The following is a 20,168-nucleotide window of genomic DNA, read 5'->3' as shown; positions in this document are numbered from 1 at the left end:
ATATAAATATATATATATTTACACAAAGTAACTTTTAAAAAGACTAACTAAAAAAGAATAATTTGCTCTCTTAAATGTATAAAAGGAAATTTCAATGATAATAACGATAAAATATACTATTTTTAATTTCAGTATTTCTTTGTTTTGAATAGAAAGTTTTAGGGTTCTAGGACCAACAGAGGAATGTTTTGATCACAAAGTTCTTTATTTCCATATTTACTAATATTTTGGGTTTGTGGCGAATATTGATGGAAGAAATACCATAACCTTTTTTTCGCTCTTATAAAATCACACGATGGAGCAGAATTTCTAAATCCGGCGATGCTTATATGCCTTGCCAAAATAATCATCTTGAATGGTTACTTCCTACTCATTTTTCTTTGTCCTTGCATCATAAGAGCACATTTGATTTATCCACATCAAATTGAAGTCCTGCTTCCCAGCTTTTAAGATAACTTTAAATTCAGCTGCATAACTGACTACTTTTCTTTCAGACGTGGTAATATAGTTATATGCAGAGGTAGTACATCAAATTCCTAAGATAGCCAGGTGCGGTTCTATCAGAAACAAGAGAGCAAGATATCACCACAAATGCTTATTGCTAGATCTGCAGGAGAAATAACAATGAATACCACCAGCAGAACCTATCTAAAATTAAACCAGAGTAAAATCAGGTTCAAGAACACTACTGGGATTATCCATGTTCGCCTTGGGAAGGAATGCATATAAATTTTGCATGACCATTTTTTAAGCATCATTTTCTCATAATAGTTGATACTTATTGCTAGAAGCTTATTCCATTAAAATGTTTATGCAACTATCAATTGTCTAAGATAGTGATTTGAAAATGATATTGCACGGAATCCTTTGGGTCCGTGGAAAGGTCACAGAGGCTCCTGTTTCCAAATTGGCTTACCTGATAATCATTTTCCACCTCTATAACGGTCTTTCTCCATTTCAAGGAAAAACATATTTCAGCTTCATTTATTCGTATTGAGCTTATACATACCTTATATATATCCGTGGAAAGGTCACAGAGGCTCCCTGTTACCAAATTGGCTTACCTGATAATCATTCTCAACGCTCATAACGGCTTTTTTTTATTCTTATTCAGCTTATACATACATCAAAAACTAATTTTCAGTTAGACCAAATGTCACTTGAGGCTTTTCAAAATTTAACTGTTAAACATAAAACACAATCTAAAAATTGTTGATGAACAACTATTAAGTCAAGTTTCTCAAAAATAGGTCAATAACTAAGGATCCCATTGTTGAAAAAATTGGAAACAGCTGGTTTAAGAGTTTCTGGTTGGTTCAACTGTGCCAGATTGTTGCTCATTTAACATTACCTGGTGCGCACCTGTGAATCTAAGTCACAGAGGCGAGCAATATTACCCACACCACACTCCCACAGATCCGTTCACATTCACACAACAGAAGATGAAACACAGAGAGAAACATCCATGTCCTGAACAGAATTTAAATCTGCAAACATTGGTTTTGCAGTCAGTCACAATGACTGCTTGACAACCTGGCCAACTTTTTTTTTCAATATTGCGGCTATACCCTAAATTCTAAAGGTAATAAATCTGAATCTATCAGGGGAAAAAAGTATATTCATGGAGAGAAAATAAGTTTTTGTACCAGATGTCTTTGCCTTAAAATAGGGGAGCACAACCTTTTTAAAAAAAGGCCACTTGCACAGCTGGTTGACTAACGAAAGGTCACTTATTTATTTATATTGGTGGCAAATTTGATAATTTTTATCCTACAATTGCTAAACACTAAATATTACTCTTAGTAAACTTAATAACATATTTTCAGAAAATTAAATATTTTTAATTATTAGAATTTATTCAAAAATGAAAAAAAAGACTTTTTTTTTTGATTTTTTTCCTTTTATTATTGACTTAATATATATTTGGGGAAAAGAGATACTATAAACCATGAAAAAAAAAACTATAATGCCCACAGAATAAAGTTGTAAAAAAAAACTTCACACTTATTTTAATGAGTAACATAAATTTGAACTAAATATTTTAATTGAAAAAACTTAAGGTTTAAGCAAAAACCCAAAAAATTTAAACAAAACTATTTTAGTACATATTAAGATTCAATATTTATTTGGTATTATACCGTAATTTATGGAAGAAGCGTTAACCTATCGTAAACGCCGCACTTGTGATAATGAGACTTGAAAGAAAAAAATCATGGCAAACACCGCACATGTTGTAAACGCCGCACCCATAATAACGATTTAGCGGCAAAAGTGAATATATAACATTAATTCCTTATAAATACTACTAATGTTTTAAATTAAAATAAAAATTAAAATTTATAAATGTATAATTATAATAAAATCAAGAATGTAATCTGCTATTGTATATTTTGGACAAACTGCTCAGAACATGTTAAAATCGGCTGTTGGTGCCACCGTTAGGTAAAAAATTTAAATAACTATATTTATATTACTTTAATATAAATGATTTTTTTACATTACAGTATAGGACCCAAAATTTGGCACTCACGGGACCGACGAAATTCCGTATTTCGTAATTTACAGAATTTCGGATCTCTTCCGGAATTTCCAATATGGCGCCCGTATATTACGATAATTCAATTACGCTGTTAATTTCAGAAAAACCAAAGCTTTGTTTCAATTGTAGATTTTGGTGGGGTGAATTTAAAACTGTCCCATCTTTAGAAATTTCATTAATTAAAATAATAATCTATAAGATGTAATCAAGAAGAAATAATCCGAACGATAAATAATTCAAGATGAAATAATCCGAAAAAGAAATAATCGTTTCTTCTTCAGAGCGAGATTATTGTTCTCGTTTTTTCTTTTACATAACGTTTTGTTTTAACAAAAGACACTCACCTCGGGAGAAAAAAAAAGCTAACAAGGAACTACAAAAAAAGTAACAATTAATGGCAAGAAACTAACAATGAATAACTACAAAAAAGAAGCAAACAACTAATAACGATAAAAAAAAAACAAGTTAACAAGCGTAACAAAAAAAGTAACAGTTAATAAGCAATAAAAAGATAAATAAATCGAATGGCCAAAAGGCAAAAGAGCTGAATTTCCACGTGAGTAAATTTTACGCATGTGCAATCGTTTAATAATAAATTCCTGACAATTTAAGATAGCAAACAACAAAAATTGCTATTTTAGTTTGAAAAAATTACATGATAATCAGCAACTGTTTAGATAATTATTTCTCATATAAGAATTTCGCATTTTATATCATAACTAACAGCAGCATTACTTCTTAAATTTCGGTGCTGAGTTAAAAAACTCTTTTTCCACAAAAAAATTAATAATTTTTTAAGTGATTGCTTTTGTTTGCTATATCTTTTTTTTGTGCTTAATTTGCTGCAAACGCTTCATGTTTTACAAAACCAGCAAAAAATCCTTTAACAAGGTCAAATTTCTCGATTGATTGTTGATTTGTTCATTTACGTCACACTAGAGCTGCACAATGGGCTATTGGCGACGGTCTGGGAAACATCCCTGAGGATGATCCGAAGACATGCCATCACAATTTTGATCCCAGCTTCGGTAGCCCAACGACCTGCAAGGTCAAATTTCTCAAAATGCAGCTTGTGAATGAGGGGAAACAGATTGGTGATTAATTTAGTCGCTAGTCCATCTTCAAACATCTTTTCACAAATTCTATTTTTTCTTTCTTTACCTGCCTTTGTCACATTCTTCTTTGCAAGCACAGAACGTAAGTTTTGAATATGCCTATATATGCTAATAATTGTTGATAGAAAAACAGTCAAATTTATAGCAACCAATTTTAAAAAAACCTACTTCTTACAAGAATCGCGATAATTGATTTTAAACTCGTGTGAATACGAATTGTTACATAGGTTTTTAAAAACGCGTAAATGCAAATAGTGATATTCGATTTTTAAATCTCGTAAATAAAAATCATATTGTAGTATATTCAAATCACGTGAATAAGAATCGAAATGTTAGAAAATTCCGGGCTTGAGACTTTTAAAAAGTTTGAAATACGAAAATACGAACTATGAAAATACGAACTAACTGGCGGGCCTATAAAAATGAGGAAAATCGTATTTTCTGTGCGTAAAAGCGGCGAAAATAGCTAAAATTTAACAATGTGGAAGGATTGACAGATATGTAGGATGAATTTTCTGTTAATGTTTGAAAATCGGAAATAAATATAATTCTTTTATTTCAACCGCTAAATTTTTCGAAAAAGCAAAATCTTTATATAAAATTTTTTTTAAAAAAAGAGAAACTTTTAGACAATCAGAGTTTTTGATAAAAAGGCGGATATTCGAGACACAAAAGTAAAAAAAGCGGAAATCCGCTAAAAAGCGGAAATCCGCTAAAAAGCGGAAAAATCTCATCCCTGTTTTTACATTGTACTGCCTACATTTATGGAAATAAAATTCCGGTGAATATTAAATTTGATTAATCATTTATTTACCAATATTTTTACGTGCAGTCTATCTAATTTTCTTTTCACATTTAGGCAGCAGCCAAGTTTGTTTCAAAAAGTGTCGGACAAAACGGGGCACTTGTGAGTTGGATAAAACGGGATAGAGATTTTTATGTCCCATTTGATCCACCTATTTATTTGATGGATTATGACATTTTAAAATAGCCATATATTAATGTAGGCCTAGGCCTTTTGAACAACTTATTTATATTAGCTATATATAATTTTGAAAAATTTAGTCTCTTTATATAGTAATGCAAAATTTGTTTATTAACCGTTCATCATTAAGTATTTCATTTTCGACTCTAGGATTCCACATCTTTCTTTAGAACTAATTGTAATGTATTTTTCTGATGAAGACTTGAGCTTTTTTATATATAAACTTCTTAATTTTCTGGATTGCTCAATTCAATCGACATTCAATTCGAAAAGGAATTTCTTCTCTTTGTTTACTGAAGAATTTAAATACTTGATTATTAAAGAGTCTTTCAGGGATGTTGAGACATCAATGGAGAGTTAGTTTTAATAATTGTTTCAACACGGCTGGCAACTCTTGTAATAATCAATTGTAACATTCTAACTCTAGCTGTTTGCTAGGAAACCTGACGACTTTTTCTTGTTATAAATGTTTTGTATATCGTCTGTGTCAACGACTTTTTCATGTTATTAAATGTTTTGTATATCGTCTGCGTATGTCAGTGGAAATAAAAGAATACGATCACTGTAAAAGCTAACAAGGAATATTTTTTTATCAAACGATGATAGAACAATTATATGTTATTCATTAACTATTCAAGAGTTTAGCATGATTCTTTCTCGAAGATTTTAAAATAAACAGCTATATTTCAAGAACATTAAGAAAGTATGTTTTGCCCTATGCATTTTATTTGTAAAAACCCTTCTGAAACTAACTTTTAAATATAATTGCACATTAAAATTATGAAATAGTATGACAAATTTGTTTATAGTAAGTTCTAAAAAGAATTCTCGATACTTGATAGTTTTCATCTAGTAAAATTTTTATTGTTACAGAAAATAAAATGACACCCAAATATTCACTTCAACTAGAAACAGCTGGAATGAGACAAGCATGACTGAAGCTGTTTGCGCAGTGCTAGATGGAACTATGGGTTTCAGAAGAGCAGCCGACTCACATGGAGTTCCAAAATCTACGCTTGCAAGAAAGGTGAAAAAGGCTCGTACAAATACATTGATTCCTGAATTGGCAGCAGTGAAAAAGTTGGGCAGATATGAGACAGTATTCAATGCTGAACAAGAAAAAACGCTTGTTGGGCATGTTTTGGCTCTAGAAGAGAGACTATTTGGTATAACTTTAATGGACCTGCGAATGCCAGCGTTAGAGTTAGCTGAGAGAAACAATATTAAGCTTAATTTTAACACAGAGAAAAAAATGACTAGAAAGTGTTGGTTGTATTCATTTCTTGGAAGACATAAAGAACTTAGCCTCCGAAATCCAGAACCCACAAGTATGGCCTGAACAAAAGGATTTAATCGCACTGCAGTTAGTAGTTTTTTGAACTTTTGAATTCTCTTTTAAGTAAACATAAGATTACTCCAAATTATATTTACAATGTTGATGAAACAGGAATTCTTACAGTGCCAAACAAGCCTTCAAAAGTATTGAGTCTACGAGGTAAAAAGCAAGTGGGTAGCTTGTCTTCAGCCGAACGGGGAGTTTAGGTTACTGTTGAAACATGCATTAGTGCAGCTGGGATGCTTGTACCTCCTATGTTTCTATTTCGAGTGAAGGAAAACCCAAGACTCATGGATGATGCTTTTCCAGGATCGTTTGCAGTGTATCACAAGACTGGCTGGATCACCAAGACCTTCATTGTTTGGTTTAAAAAGTTTGTAGAATTTTCCAACCCTACCCATACGAAAAGTTTGGAACTCGCAAATTTGGCAAAAGAAAATAATATTATTATCCTAACCTTCCCCCCACATACAATCCATCGCCTTTAGCCCCTGGATGTCAGCTTCATGGTTCCACTGATGACGTATTCTGAACAAGAAGTTAGAAAGTGGCTGTTCAATCATCCAGGTAGGTGCGTGACAATTTATGAAGTTGCAAAACTGTTCAATGCAGCCTACTCACGGGCAGCTGTTGCAGAAACTGCCGTTAAAGGATTCAGCAAAACTGGAATAAGTCCCTTCCCAGATCACTTGTTTGCACCCTCTTTCACCACTGATCACCTAATGTCAGACCAGCAGCAAGATCTTCCAGGCGTTGGGCACCAGACTGATGTGGGAAAAGACCAAGAGCAACCTTCAGCATCTTTGAGGGACATCGGAGGAGAAGACCAATCTGCAACATTTTCAGGGGAGAATGGATTAGAACCCTCCTGTTATCCCCCTAAGCTACCCTTTTCAACCTCTCCAAAGTGTGTTCTACCTATACCTCAAGTAAAAGGACCTCGCCCAGAAAAAATGGCTGATTGAAAGAAAAAAACTGTAGTAATAACATCATCTCCATATAAAAGTGAATTAGAAATGGAAGAAAAGGAAAGGATGATTAAAGTACAAGAAAAAACCAAGAGAATCGAAGAAAAGGCTGCTACGAAGTCTCTCTTAAGAGCACAAGGCACATCTCGACAACGAAAATTGCGGAAATAAGTCTTCATGTTTGAAAACTCATAGTCTTTAAAAACAAATGTAGCATCATATTTTTTGTGTACTTACTTATAAAACAACAATCTATATAAAAGTGTTAGAACAGTAAAATCCCATGAATATAATTTATAGAAATTTTGTTTTGCAGTTCTCGGTCAGTTAATTATGCTTTTCACTTAGTTTTATGCAAAAAATTAAACATTGTAAACCCAATACCGTTTTATCCAACCCAGGTATGCTGAAACGGGATATGTAAGAGGGTGGAAATTAATTTTTTTTTCTATTTCACAGTCAATAAAATTAGTTTAAAATATGTTTTTTGTGTGCTTCAATAAATGTTGTAGCTACAAAAAATTTTTTATTGGTTTTCCTTAACACATACACCCAAGTAAATAAAAACCATAATGGTAACCCGTTTTGTCCAACTCTCCCCTAAGCTAAGAGAAACTTAAAACAAAATTACAAACAGTGAGCGGTTTAAAAATTCCTGTTTTCCTCCACTTTTCGATTTTTCATGTTACAATAACATATTATTAAAATATCGGAATACTAAATATCACGTACAATACATGGCGCCAACTGCCGAAAAACGACGTAATATTTTTGATGAAATATGCAAAAATAAATAGTATCAAAAGGTGATTATTTAAATGTGCGATTAGAAACTCATGTTTTGTAATAATATCATATGGTTAAATTAACAAATCGGAAATAATGGGAAAAATTCCTTTTATTTACAATCAAATCCGCACAAATAAAGTGCTTCCATAAGTAATTAATTAAATGCGTGATTTAAAATTCGTGATAAATAAAAAAATTATATAATTAATATATACTAATAAACAAGAAATAAATAATGAATTAAATTTCAAAAAATGTGGGAATGCATTTTAAAAACTGTTGAAAAAAATTATTGAAAAATAACGTAGATTTATGATGAAATTGGCAAAAACAAAGTGATTATTTATATGTGCGATTCTTAACTCCTGAGTCGTAATAAATTCGTACTGAAAATACGAGATTTTCAAAATCTAGTGCAAAAAGATAATAACTGCCTCTAAAAAAAAAAAAACATAAGATTTATGATGAAATTAGCAAAAATGAAGCACACCAAAAAGTGATAAATCAAATGCGCAATATATAACTCACGATTCGAAATATTGTAATAAATGTATCAGGATTTTTACAAAAACAAAGGAAATTGGTAGTTATAAATGCCAAGAAAACACTAGAAACATCACTTGAATTTTAATCAAAATTAGCAAAAATAAAGTTAGTAAAAAAATATGACTCAAATTCGAAAAATTTGCACATTGTAATATTGTATTAAAAATATTGGGTTTCTTAAAACCATACTGAATTTCATAGCAATAACCATTGAAAAAGCGATGGAGAAACAATATAGATTTACAAAAGAAACTGCGCAAATTGAGTGCATCAAAATTTTCAACTCAAAATTTGATTATTATTATTACAACAGTCAGCAGGCCCCAGGTTGTGCACCCCTACTTTAAAATATAGTCTGTTCAAATAAATTAGCATGTTTAAGGCAAGGTCAATTCAATCAATTAAGCACAAGTTTTTCAAAATGTTCAATTTTTGTTTCATGTTTCAGTAAAAGTTTTCAAATAGTTTTTAATATGTAATTACATGTTTTTAAATGAAAAAATCTGAAATTTGAAAAGAATTTGTTGAATTGTTCTAGAAATATAATTATTTAAAATGATGATTTTTTTTAAAAACTCATAATGCCAAAAATGTTCAGTTGATGTTGCTTAAATTTTGCATTTAATCATTTAAAATTATATGACTAAAAATATGAAAAGTTGTGTACCTGACAGAACAAAAAGTATTCCAACATTACGACTAAAATATTTTACACTAAGAAAAAATGGTTTTACATCTTAAAAAATTACAGACTGAAAAGCTTTTTTTTTACCTTGCAGAACCATAATACTGTAGGGAATCGATTATCCGGAACGATCGGGACCATCGCTATTCCGGATAACTGATTTTTCCGGTTTTCTGAATCGCTACAAAAAGCCGTTTTTTTATATTGTTAAACACAACTAAAAAAAATTTTTTTTTTGGAAATAATCTTAAAAAGAAGAAAAAACGACGGAGCAATACACTAATGATTATTTCCAAAATGATGGTAAGGTAAACATCTTTCAAAAAAGAACGAAAAATCCTAAAATTTTATAAGGAAAAAAAAATTGTGTTTTTATAATGGTGGGAAAATTTATCGAATTTCGTTCCGGTTTTTTGATTTCCGGATTACGGGTTCTGTACTGTACCAGGATAATTTAGGATCAGGAGAAGTGAATGAATTCTTTTTAGGTTTAAAATTATATAGAAAAAAATATGTGCCTTAATAGTTAAAGTTGCTTAATTTTGTAACATTTCCTGAAATATAATACTTTGAAACAATTACCTGGATGAAGCAGCATTCGATTCAGAAGTAGTTGACGGCATTGCTGAGGTATCAGATCTATTACTGTCATCTAATTCAGAAATGCTGAGATTTTCAGCCTCTGCAGAATCCAGCACTTCAGGTGACTTTGCAACAGAATGAATGTCATTTGAATAATGCTCAGTATTAATATCTGATGGTGAGCTAAAATCTTGAACATTTAGAGGATCGTCTTGAGTACTATTTATTAGTGGAGAGGAAGGATTTGATGAATCTGCCAAATTAATAAGTGGAATATGAGGCTCCTCTACAGATGATGTGTGCAATGAAGACCTATCTTCATTTGAGGAAACATTTAAATTAGGCTCTTGATCGGAAGAGTTCATAAAATTCAGTATTCTTCGAAGAGTTTCTGCATGGTAATCTGAGGAAAGAGGTTGTCTGGTTTCTCTTGATAGTTGTCTAGCTGCATCTGGATAAGTTTGCCTGAAATTGCTTCTTGCCTGTTCTAAATTTCCCAAATTAGGTTCCAAATTTATTAAGTCACAATCTTCAACACCACTGTTTGAAAAAGAAGATTTGATAACTCAGAAATTATTCAACTAAATTGTGCAAATTTTGTACTTAAGTTATTAAAATTACATTCTTTAAAATGATGTAAAAATTTGTATATCTTAGAATTCAAAATTTTCTACTATTATTAAACATAATAAAAAATTCATAAATAATTAAAAAATATGTAAAAAGTTGGCAACTATGTTATTATAGATATTACTAAAAAGCTAAAAAATTTATATTTAGTTTTTTGATGCCCACCAATAATTTTTTAACCACATCTAACATATAGAGATTAGTAAGTGAGGTAAGTCTGAACGGACCAGTTAGAAAAGAAACTTTTGATTTAACCAATCACTTACTATAAAAGAAATCAGAAATTGACCACACAGTAAGAAGAAGGATTTTTTTTCAATATTTTCCATATTTCCACCAAAAATTGGTTCTGCTTCAAATCATCAATGCAACTGTTCATTGCTACAATGATTTGAATAATATCTTATTGAAACCTCAGGAATCAACCAGGTCTTTGTCTTATAGAATTAACATGACTTTTAATAAAGTATATCCTAATTTAAATGATCCAGATGCAGTTGATACTGTGAAGTATACATATCTGATGGGAGCATCTCTTCCTCACGATAATAAAGGCATAATATTAAGGTCACAATTTTGAAGGAAAATATCAAAAATTATGAGAATGATGAACTGTGCTCAGTCTTCAAATGCAATTAGAAAAGAGCACAAAATAACAATATGAAATTCTAAAGCAATATTAAAAACTTTCTTTCTACACTACTGTTTCAGAGAAAAATATTTAATAAGTTTTCATAGCAACCAAAAATTAAAAATTTCATAAGCAAATCAGTACATGAAGTTGCAATGATACCTGAGCTAAATTAATGGGTTCTAAACTTTTTTTTTTAATGAAATCAAAAACAAAATCTACAATGCCATAAAAAAGTTAGTATTTTTTAATTAAATAATTTATAATTTTGATGTAGTAATCTGTTAACTAAATGAGCATCTTATTTAAAATTTAAAAATTATATTTAACAGAATTAAATTTGTTTATTAAGATAAATATATATATTTTATTTTATCTTAATAAACAAATTTAATTCTGTTAAATAAACTTTTTAATATATAGTTTTCACTATGGCAAGAAACTAACTAGTGAGGAAAGACATAACACTAGTGTTTTCAGTTAATATTATCCCCATATTCTTAATGAAACAGGTCTGTCAACAAAAGAAAACAGATTAATTTGAAAAGGTTAAAGATTTAGGATATGGGTCTTCTTACCCTCTTCTCCTGTAAACTTTAGTTTTTCCATATATATTTGATAGACAGGTCATTAGCTTGAGGCAATATCTTATTACTACTCGTTCTCATATTTCCAAGACAAAAAGTTTACTCTTACTTAAGGGGTCTAAACTTTAGAATGCTCTACAGATCATATTTTGAAGGTCAAAAATCTGAATGTCAGAAAAAGATGTATTTATTCAAAGAATATACATATTTATACCTGATCTCATAACTTAAAGTATCGTTTTCTTTAATTAATTAGCATATTTAAGGTAGGGCCCTCAAACCTTTAAGATTAAGTCCTAGTACATGAAAATCCAATCTTTTGAACAAAAGTTATTTAGGGTATTCACCTTTTTGTTTCACACATTGTACACACATTTTCACAATTTGCTCAAATTTAATTGTCATTCAAAATTGCATAATTTAAAATAAGATAAATTGCATACCCAACAGTTTCAAAAGTTTTTCAAAATTGCTAGCTTAAAAAGATTAATAGTGGGAAAAATTTGTTTACATCATAAAAAGATAACAGATCAAAAAGTTGGAATAGGTTAATCTACCAACAGGAGAAGTTAATGATTTTTTTTTTTTTTTACTTTAAAAAAAAAAGGGAGATAACATAAAAGTAACTTAATTTTAAAACAGTTCAAGAAATAAAACACTTAGAAAAAATACCTGGTTGAAGCAGCATTCAATTCAGAAGCAGTTGGTGGCATTGCAGTGGTATCAGATCTATTACTCTCATCTAATTCAGAAATGCTGAGATTTTCAGCTTCTGCAGAATCCAGCACTTCAGGTGACTTTGCAACTGAATCAATGTCATTTGAATAATGGTCAGTATTAATGCCTGATGGTGTGCTAAAATCTTGAACATTTAATGAATTATCCTGAGAACTATTCATTAGTGGAGAGGATGGATTTGATGAATCAGATAAATTAATAAGTGGAATACCAGGCTCCTCTGCAGATGATGCATGCAATGAAGGCCTACCTTCATTTGAAGAAGCATTAAAACTTGGTTCCTGATCTGATGAAACAAGGTCTATGGTTTCAATTGATTGTCGTCTGTGTGTATCTGGATACGTTTGTCTGAAATCAGCTCCTGTCTGTTCCAAATTAGGTTCCAAGTTTATTAAATCACAATCCTCAACGCCACTACTTGAAAAGGATCTTTCAGATTCTAAAATATATATATGCTTGATAAAAATTTCATGAATTAAATAAAAAGTACATATATTGACACAGAAAAAAGACCCATTTAAACATTAACAGGTAAAATACCGAAGAAAATTTAGATTAAAATTTTCGAAGTGGTGAATTTTGACAATTACAAATTATTAACGAGGTACTCCAGCTATTCTAATAATATTTTAATCAAACTGTTAGTTATTTTTCAATTAACATTAAATAATTATCTTTACTGAAAGCAGGCAATTTTTTTCAGTAGAATAATGTATATCAAATAGTACAAATATTTCTACTATTATTTTCTACTCTTATATTAGTTTGAAAAAATCACAGGAATTTGTTAAGACAATCAGGCAAACTTCTACAGTTTCTGTTTTATTGAATTTTAAGAAGATAAACAAGAACTTCACACTTCCTATAAGCAGAAAAATGAAGCAATAGAAAAACTAGTCAATTTTTTTTCAGCATCATTGCCCGCCTAACTTGCATTATTTTGGCCTAAAAATATAGTTTTCCAGTGTGATTGGACTTTTTATCTTTATAGATTGTAAAGATTTTTATCTTAATAGTTCGATGCCCGGCGGCTGAGCTGTAACGCTTCGTGCTGTCGTGCCACAGGTCCCTGGTTCGATCCTCGGGCCGGGCAAGGTTGACTCAGCCTTTCATCCCTTCAGTGGGCCGATAAATGAGCACCAAGCATGCTTGGGAACTAAGCACTGGGGGTTCTGCGTTTGGCTGACCACCTGACCGGAACATCTGCTCCTGCACCCTAGAGCCCAAGGTTAAGAAATCTGAGATGAGCAAAGTCGGGAGCTGTCGCTCCCTCTAGGAGCTGTCGCGCCACTGAGTTTAGTTTAGTTCAGTTTGTAAATTCAAAAATATGCTTGTCGAAAAAATGATTTTCTAAAGGTAAGCAACATAAGAAATTCACAAGGTAAAGGTAAGCACATTAAATTGCAAATCTAGAATATCTAGTTTACAAGTTAATTAAAATTACTTTTTCCATAAATAGGAAATGGAAACAAGCACCAATAACTGTTTAAACAATGTTTTAAAGATTTTTTTTTTATAGTCAACAGATAAAAATAAAGATGCACGAATGAAATATCAGGAAAGTATCAATGTAAAATTTTGATAATTATAACTTTGGAGACCTGACTACGACAATTCAACTCTGCCAGTCTGGTATCCCATAGCAACGAGGAACACAAAAATTAACGTTTTCTTTTCTTGATTATTCTTGTAATTTTGTATATATACCAATATCAGCGATCCGCTTTTGTTAGCCTCATTGCTTGCTCAACAATACTTTATTGTTCAAAACTGTTTATTATATAAATTTTATCAAAAGCAATTTGTTTTAAAATTAAATTTGTCATAATTGATCTACACCAAGCAGTATTTTAATTGGCAACTTTTTTATCATATAAAATGTAAAGAAAATTTTTATTAATTTATTTGCTGAAATCGAAACATATTTTTGTTTTAATTTGAATTTTTCAATTTGTTGCTTCTCAAACACATACTATTATAGTTCATCAAAAATAAATAAATATACAATACTTAATTTATTTTTACATCATTCCCTGAATGTCATGATAAACTAAAACTTTACTATAAACTGATACCACAGGAAGTTATACATAAAAGTTTTGAGTGCTTAAAATAGTTCTGTCAAGTCTTTCACAAAATGATGTACAATATTTTTTAGCGAACAGGCTTCAGCGCTAACGAAAAAGTTTTTTTTCCCCTACATGCGGTGCTTGGGACAAGTACTCTTTTACTCTTTTTCTTTTGGGACAAGTACTCTTTTTACTCGTCCCAAAATAAAAAACGGACCACCCTAAGTAACTTTTGATCCAATGATCGGATCTACATGTTCTAGGCATAAACCTTAATAGTTCGAGGGGGTGATCTCATATATGCTAATTAATCAATGTAGACGATATTTTAAGATACACATTCAGACACAAAAACATACTTTCTCTGAATAAACATACCTCTTTCCAAAGGATTCGGATTTCTCAATCCCAAAATATATAGGGTAGCGAAGTCTAGGAAATTTGGTTCAAATAGTTTGGTAAGGAGAGCGGCAATAGTTTGAAACCCTTAATGGTAATTTTACTTTATGCATATTTCGCCATGTCTCAATAACTATTTCAGAAAAATAAAAACTTTTTGCAGAAAAATTTAAAATTAGTTTATTTAAAAATAATTTCAAGCAAATAATAACTTTCAGCAAATAGTTATTTACTATTTTATTTAATAATGGTTGAAAAATGTCTGAATCATAAGGTATAAAATTTTTTTAAATAATTGTAAAGACATTTTACATGACAAAATACAAAATTTCAACAAAATCAGTCGAATTCCTGAGAAATCAAATTTTAAAGATGTGATTTTAAAAAAATTCAATTTCTTAGTAACCATTTGACCAATTTCTCTGTAATTTCGTATTTTAATGTGTAAAATTACACACTGTAAAAAATTGTAAACCTTACACTTCAAAAAGAACTATTTTTAAATAAAATAATAAATACTTATTAAAAGTTATTAATTGCATGATATTATCTTTGGATGAATAAATTTTATTATTAAGTACAAAATTTTTTCAATTCGCTTAAAAAGTTCTAGAGATATGGCAAAATACTCATAAAATAAAATTAACATTCTGGGGTCTAAATTTCAGACTGCTCTCCTGACCAAACTATTAGGATCATATTTCCCTGATTGTGGCTACACTCTATATTTGAAATATCCGGGGTGAAAATATTGAATCCCTTAAAAAAAAGTATGTTTATTCAGAGAAAGTATGATTTTACACCTGAAATCTTAACTGAAAATACTGTCTGCACTAAATAATGAGCATATTTGAGGTCACCCCCTTGAACCATTAAGATTGTAGATCCGACCATTAGATCAAAAGTTATTCAGGGTGGTCCATTCTTTATTTTGGGCACTGTACCTCTCCTTAGGAACTGGTCTCTTCTCTCTTTTTAAATTGAGTCATAATGTATTATTTCCATTTCATGAGCAAGAATTCCTCCTCTTATTATTTCACTAAATTGTAAAAGTGAAACTCAATTCCTTTTGCTCATTCCTTTTTGTGAATTCTTTTAGTACATGTTTTGTTATTTATTTTTCCAGTTAATATGGGTTATTTTACTATTTTTCCTGCCCTGATTCCTCTTCTTTTTTGTTGATTATTAATTCATCTATTAAATTGATCTCTGAAAAAATAAACGGGCCAAAGAAATTAGCAATAGAATTTGAAATGATCAAACATTGCATTTATCAATGGAAGAAATAAAAACTAACGATAGAAAACATGTTTAGAAATAAAAGGGTCAAGAGAAGGGGCTCTACCAAATGGCCTGAACTTGAACCAAAAATTGAAGGAGTGGGAGCTAAATAAAGAGAGAAAGGCATACAGTTTCAATTATAAGGATGATGTGTGTCAGATTAATTACCCAGAATATGGATACTGTTATTTACAGTATAGTCTTCACAAAGTTTTCACTCCACAAAGAGGCAAAATCTCTAGATTAGATCAAGGACAACAGTGTGGCAACAATTGCCCATTGAATGGGAATTAAAAATGACCAAAATTTAGATTATGCACACAATACTGTGAGGGAGTCTTAACCTCACAAATAATCAATTGATTAACATAGATGAAGTGCCCCTCATTTACTTGCTTTTGACTATCTACTAGCCCGAACTGTTAAACAGGTTGGGGGGGGACCATATCAACAGAAACTAGAGAAAATGAAAAATTTTGTTTCACCTGTATGTTGGCATCAGGGTTGGCTGGTTTAACTAATTTGATTTAAACCAAACTGGTTTTACAAAAAAATGACTTAATGACTTTTCAATTATTGACATGAATAAATGTAGTTAAATATAACCGAACAGAAAATATTAAATTTTCCCATAAAAATCTTTTTAATCTAGAGTTGAGATTCTGACTTTAAATGAATAAATGTGATAAATAATTTTTTAAAAGTTTAGATAATTTAGCTGTTCTGGTAAAATATAATCATAAAATAATTAATTTGAGTAAATTAAAACTCAAGTCATGTCTCTAAAAATTGTGTAAATTATACAGACCATCAACATTTTCATATTCAGATAATTTTTAAAATTATCAACAACAAAAAATGCAATCATACAAGTTAAGAGCAAAAGTTTCACATTTGACTGTAGCAACCATAAATATATTATACTTGCTACAATAAAAAAAAGCATAGATGGGAATGAGAAGCTTTTCTGAATTTTATATTTTATTGACAGTTTATTTTTCGATTTTTTTTTCTGTTATCAGCATAAACAAATTATTAATACATGGATGCAGCCTGTTAATTGAATTTAATATTTTTTAAATACAATGCTTATATAAAAGAGCATGATTAAAAAATATTGAAAAATATTCAACCTTTCTTTTGAATAATCCCAAGAAACTGAAGCGGTAGGATAATACCTGATTACAAACTTCATTAGCTTCAAAAATATATAAATAACAATCAACTGTTTGAAACATGTTAACTGCTATTTCTTATTTATATATTTTTGAAGCGAAAGAAGCTTTCGTCAGGTATGTTTTATTCCTTATTTACCATTAAATCATTAGTAATAAAACATACCTTTACTATTTTATGCACAGATATGTATCCAGCTAATTTGATGTTTTTAGTCCCTTTGTTCATTTCAATATCTTGAAATATTTTTGAATTGAAAAATATGTTATTTTAAATTTATCATGCTGTCCTTGAAGTTTGTGTTTATACGAATTGGGGAAAAACATGATCCTTTTAACATGATCATTGCATATGCCATCAGACACAAAAGTTTTGTGATATGATTTAAGTAAGGAAAAGTTCTTATTTATTTTAATTTTAGAAATTTCAAACTCATTCTACTGCATTTGTACCAAGAACTTATGTTCCAAACAGTTGTGTAAGTTTTTGTATTTAAAGATGGTAAAATTTTGTAAAATATTAAATGGACAAGCTAAACTTGCTTGATAAAATATTGTCAAAAACTTGTTTCTTAAAATATTAAATGCACAACAGAAGCATGTTAAAAGAAAAAAATTTAATGAGTTAGTTGATAATTTAAATAAAAAAATATAATGATAATTATAATAATTTGTTAAAATGATTGAATTTCTTCTTACCACCAAACATGTTAGTTTCTACTGTAAAGGTAGAGCGACGCAAACCAAAAACTGATGAGTTTACATCAGTAGCACCATCATTAACTGAACCAGCCATAGTTGTGATACTACCAAATGTTCTATCAACTGCATTTGAAGGTGAACTTATCCAGCCTCTAATTTAGAACAAAAGGGTGATAAGTATATTGATGATACACTTTTATATTTTAGCAACATATACACGCTTTGATTTACAGTAGGGAACCGATTATCCGGAACGATCGAGACCATCGCTATTCCGGATAACTGATTTTTCCGGTTTTCTGAATTGCTACAAAAAGCCGTTTTTTTATTGTTAAACCCAACTAAAAAAAAAAATTTGGACATAATCTTAAAAAGAAAGAAAAAAAAGAAAAATCCTAAAATCTTATGAGGAAAAAAAAAATTTTTAAATGGCGGGAAAATTTATTGAATTTCGTTCCGGTTTTTTGATTTCCGGATAACGGGTTCTGTACTGTATATACAAAAATTTGACAAAAAAGGTGCGACTTTCAAACTTATAAGCCATGTGATTATAAATTCCGATGATTAATTCTAAAATTGTATGAATATATGAATATGAATCACATGCATGATTTCAAATTGAGAGAATATGAATCTCGATATGAGGCTTTTAAATCACGTGAATATGAAACTCTATATTGAATTTTAAAAAATGCGAAAATACAAATCATGAAGCGTAATTTTTAGATCACATAAATAGGAATCACGATGCATAATTTTTAAATCGCGCGAATACAAATCACAATGTCTAATTTTTAAAGCACATGTAAATACGAAAATCGATGTTTGATATTAAAACCGCACAAACGAATCACGACATTGGATTTTAAACTGGCGTGAATACGAACCGCTACATAGGGTTTCAAAAGCACGTAAATACAAATCGCGATGTTCGATATTTAAGTCGCCTGAATAAGAATCGCAATGCGCAACTTTTAAATCAGGGAAATACGAAAATCGATGATTAACATTAAAATCGCGTGGATAAGAATCGAGATATTCGCGGATTCTGGACTTGGGATTTCTAAAAGGCTTGTTTGTATTGTTTTTGTTTAGACATAATAAATAAACATTTACAAGATTAATTGAATATTCAAATAAATATTTTCACCGCAAATCCACCTCTATTTTTTTTTAATCGTTTGCTTTCACCCTAGACAACAGGGTCAATTGTTTGAATTGCGAAAATACAAGCTGTCGGGCGGACGAATAAAAATACGAAAAATCTTATTTTCTGTGCGTAAAAGCGGAGAAAATAGCTAAAATAAGTAAAAATACGGAAGGGTTAGCAGCTAGGACAATGTTTGAATTTTCTGCTTACCTTTGAAAATCGTAAATAAATATAATTATTTTATTTCAACGTCTGAATTCAAAAAAAAAAAAAAAAAAAAAAAAAAAAAAAAAAAAAAAAAAAAAAAAAAANAGAGAATCGGAATTTTTGATAAAAAAGGCTGAAATTCGAAAGGCAAAAGCGAAAAAATCTCATCCCTGTATAAAGGTAAACCGGTTTTTTCCAAGGAAATGATTTTTAGAGAAGCTTCAGAGGGAGGAATGAGGACTTCAATACTTTCGCTCCGTGGAAAATAAAATTCTTCATAAAATATTTTAACTTGTTCCAGGAAATTAGCGGGGGAAATCTGAAAAAAAGCGGAAATCCGCGAATCCGCGGAAGAATCACATCCCTGTAATACTGAATATGAGAGAAACTGGCTCCATTTGGGACTAATCTAAAATGAATGAATCCGGTGAAACAGATTAGTTTTTTTTTTCTTCTAAATGATAACAGAGAGAGAACACTCATTTAAATTGATCCAGCAATAAACTTTCTTCAATGGTGTTGCCATCTAGTGTTAAATCTATACTATTAAGTAATTTTCCTTTAAAAGCATTTCCGAGAATAAACCAAGTTTTGAAAAAGTAATTCATACTAATTGAAGTTGCTTGTTTCATGCATTAAAGTACCTGATAATTTATCTGAGAATCAGATTCAAATCTACCTCCAGCATAAGCTAATAAAATATGATCCAATTAGAGAATATGCATTATAAATTTTTGGCTACTACAAATTTGTCAGCAGTCAACAAATCCTGAATTAATTTGTGTTGATATTTAAAAGAATTAATCACTATGAAATAATGTATGTATATGCTCGGAACATCCCAAATTTTCTGCATCATTTTATCTGCTTATAACCCTATGTAAGTTGTCTTCCCTATTTTTCTTTGCATTAGATCTGCCAGATTTCCTAAATACAGTGATTTGTGAAAATATAAAGTTACTGCTTCATCAAGTATGACCTGTGTTGAATGATTATTTGGTTTTTGTAATGACAGATATGAATTTTGAGATATGAATAAAAAAATATTGAAATG

The 20,168-nt window shown here is 30.2% G+C and overlaps 1 protein-coding gene across 1 annotated transcript in view; it reads right to left on the bottom strand.

Moving 5' to 3' along the window:
• LOC107455455 (HECT, UBA and WWE domain containing E3 ubiquitin protein ligase 1) overlaps positions 1-20,168 on the bottom strand; it is a gene marked incomplete in the record, with an annotated part of 276,027 nt that overhangs the window by 75,137 nt on the left and 180,722 nt on the right. Inside the window, 3 exon segments of the mRNA XM_071187934.1 lie at positions 9,546-10,085; positions 12,066-12,570; positions 17,755-17,909. Coding sequence (XP_071044035.1) covers positions 9,546-10,085; positions 12,066-12,570; positions 17,755-17,909 — 1,200 coding nt within the window.

Source organism: Parasteatoda tepidariorum, chromosome X1 (assembly GCF_043381705.1).
Source record: "Parasteatoda tepidariorum isolate YZ-2023 chromosome X1, CAS_Ptep_4.0, whole genome shotgun sequence".
NCBI classification, from domain to species: domain Eukaryota; kingdom Metazoa; phylum Arthropoda; class Arachnida; order Araneae; family Theridiidae; genus Parasteatoda; species Parasteatoda tepidariorum.
This window is presented reverse-complemented; position numbering and strand designations above follow the sequence as displayed.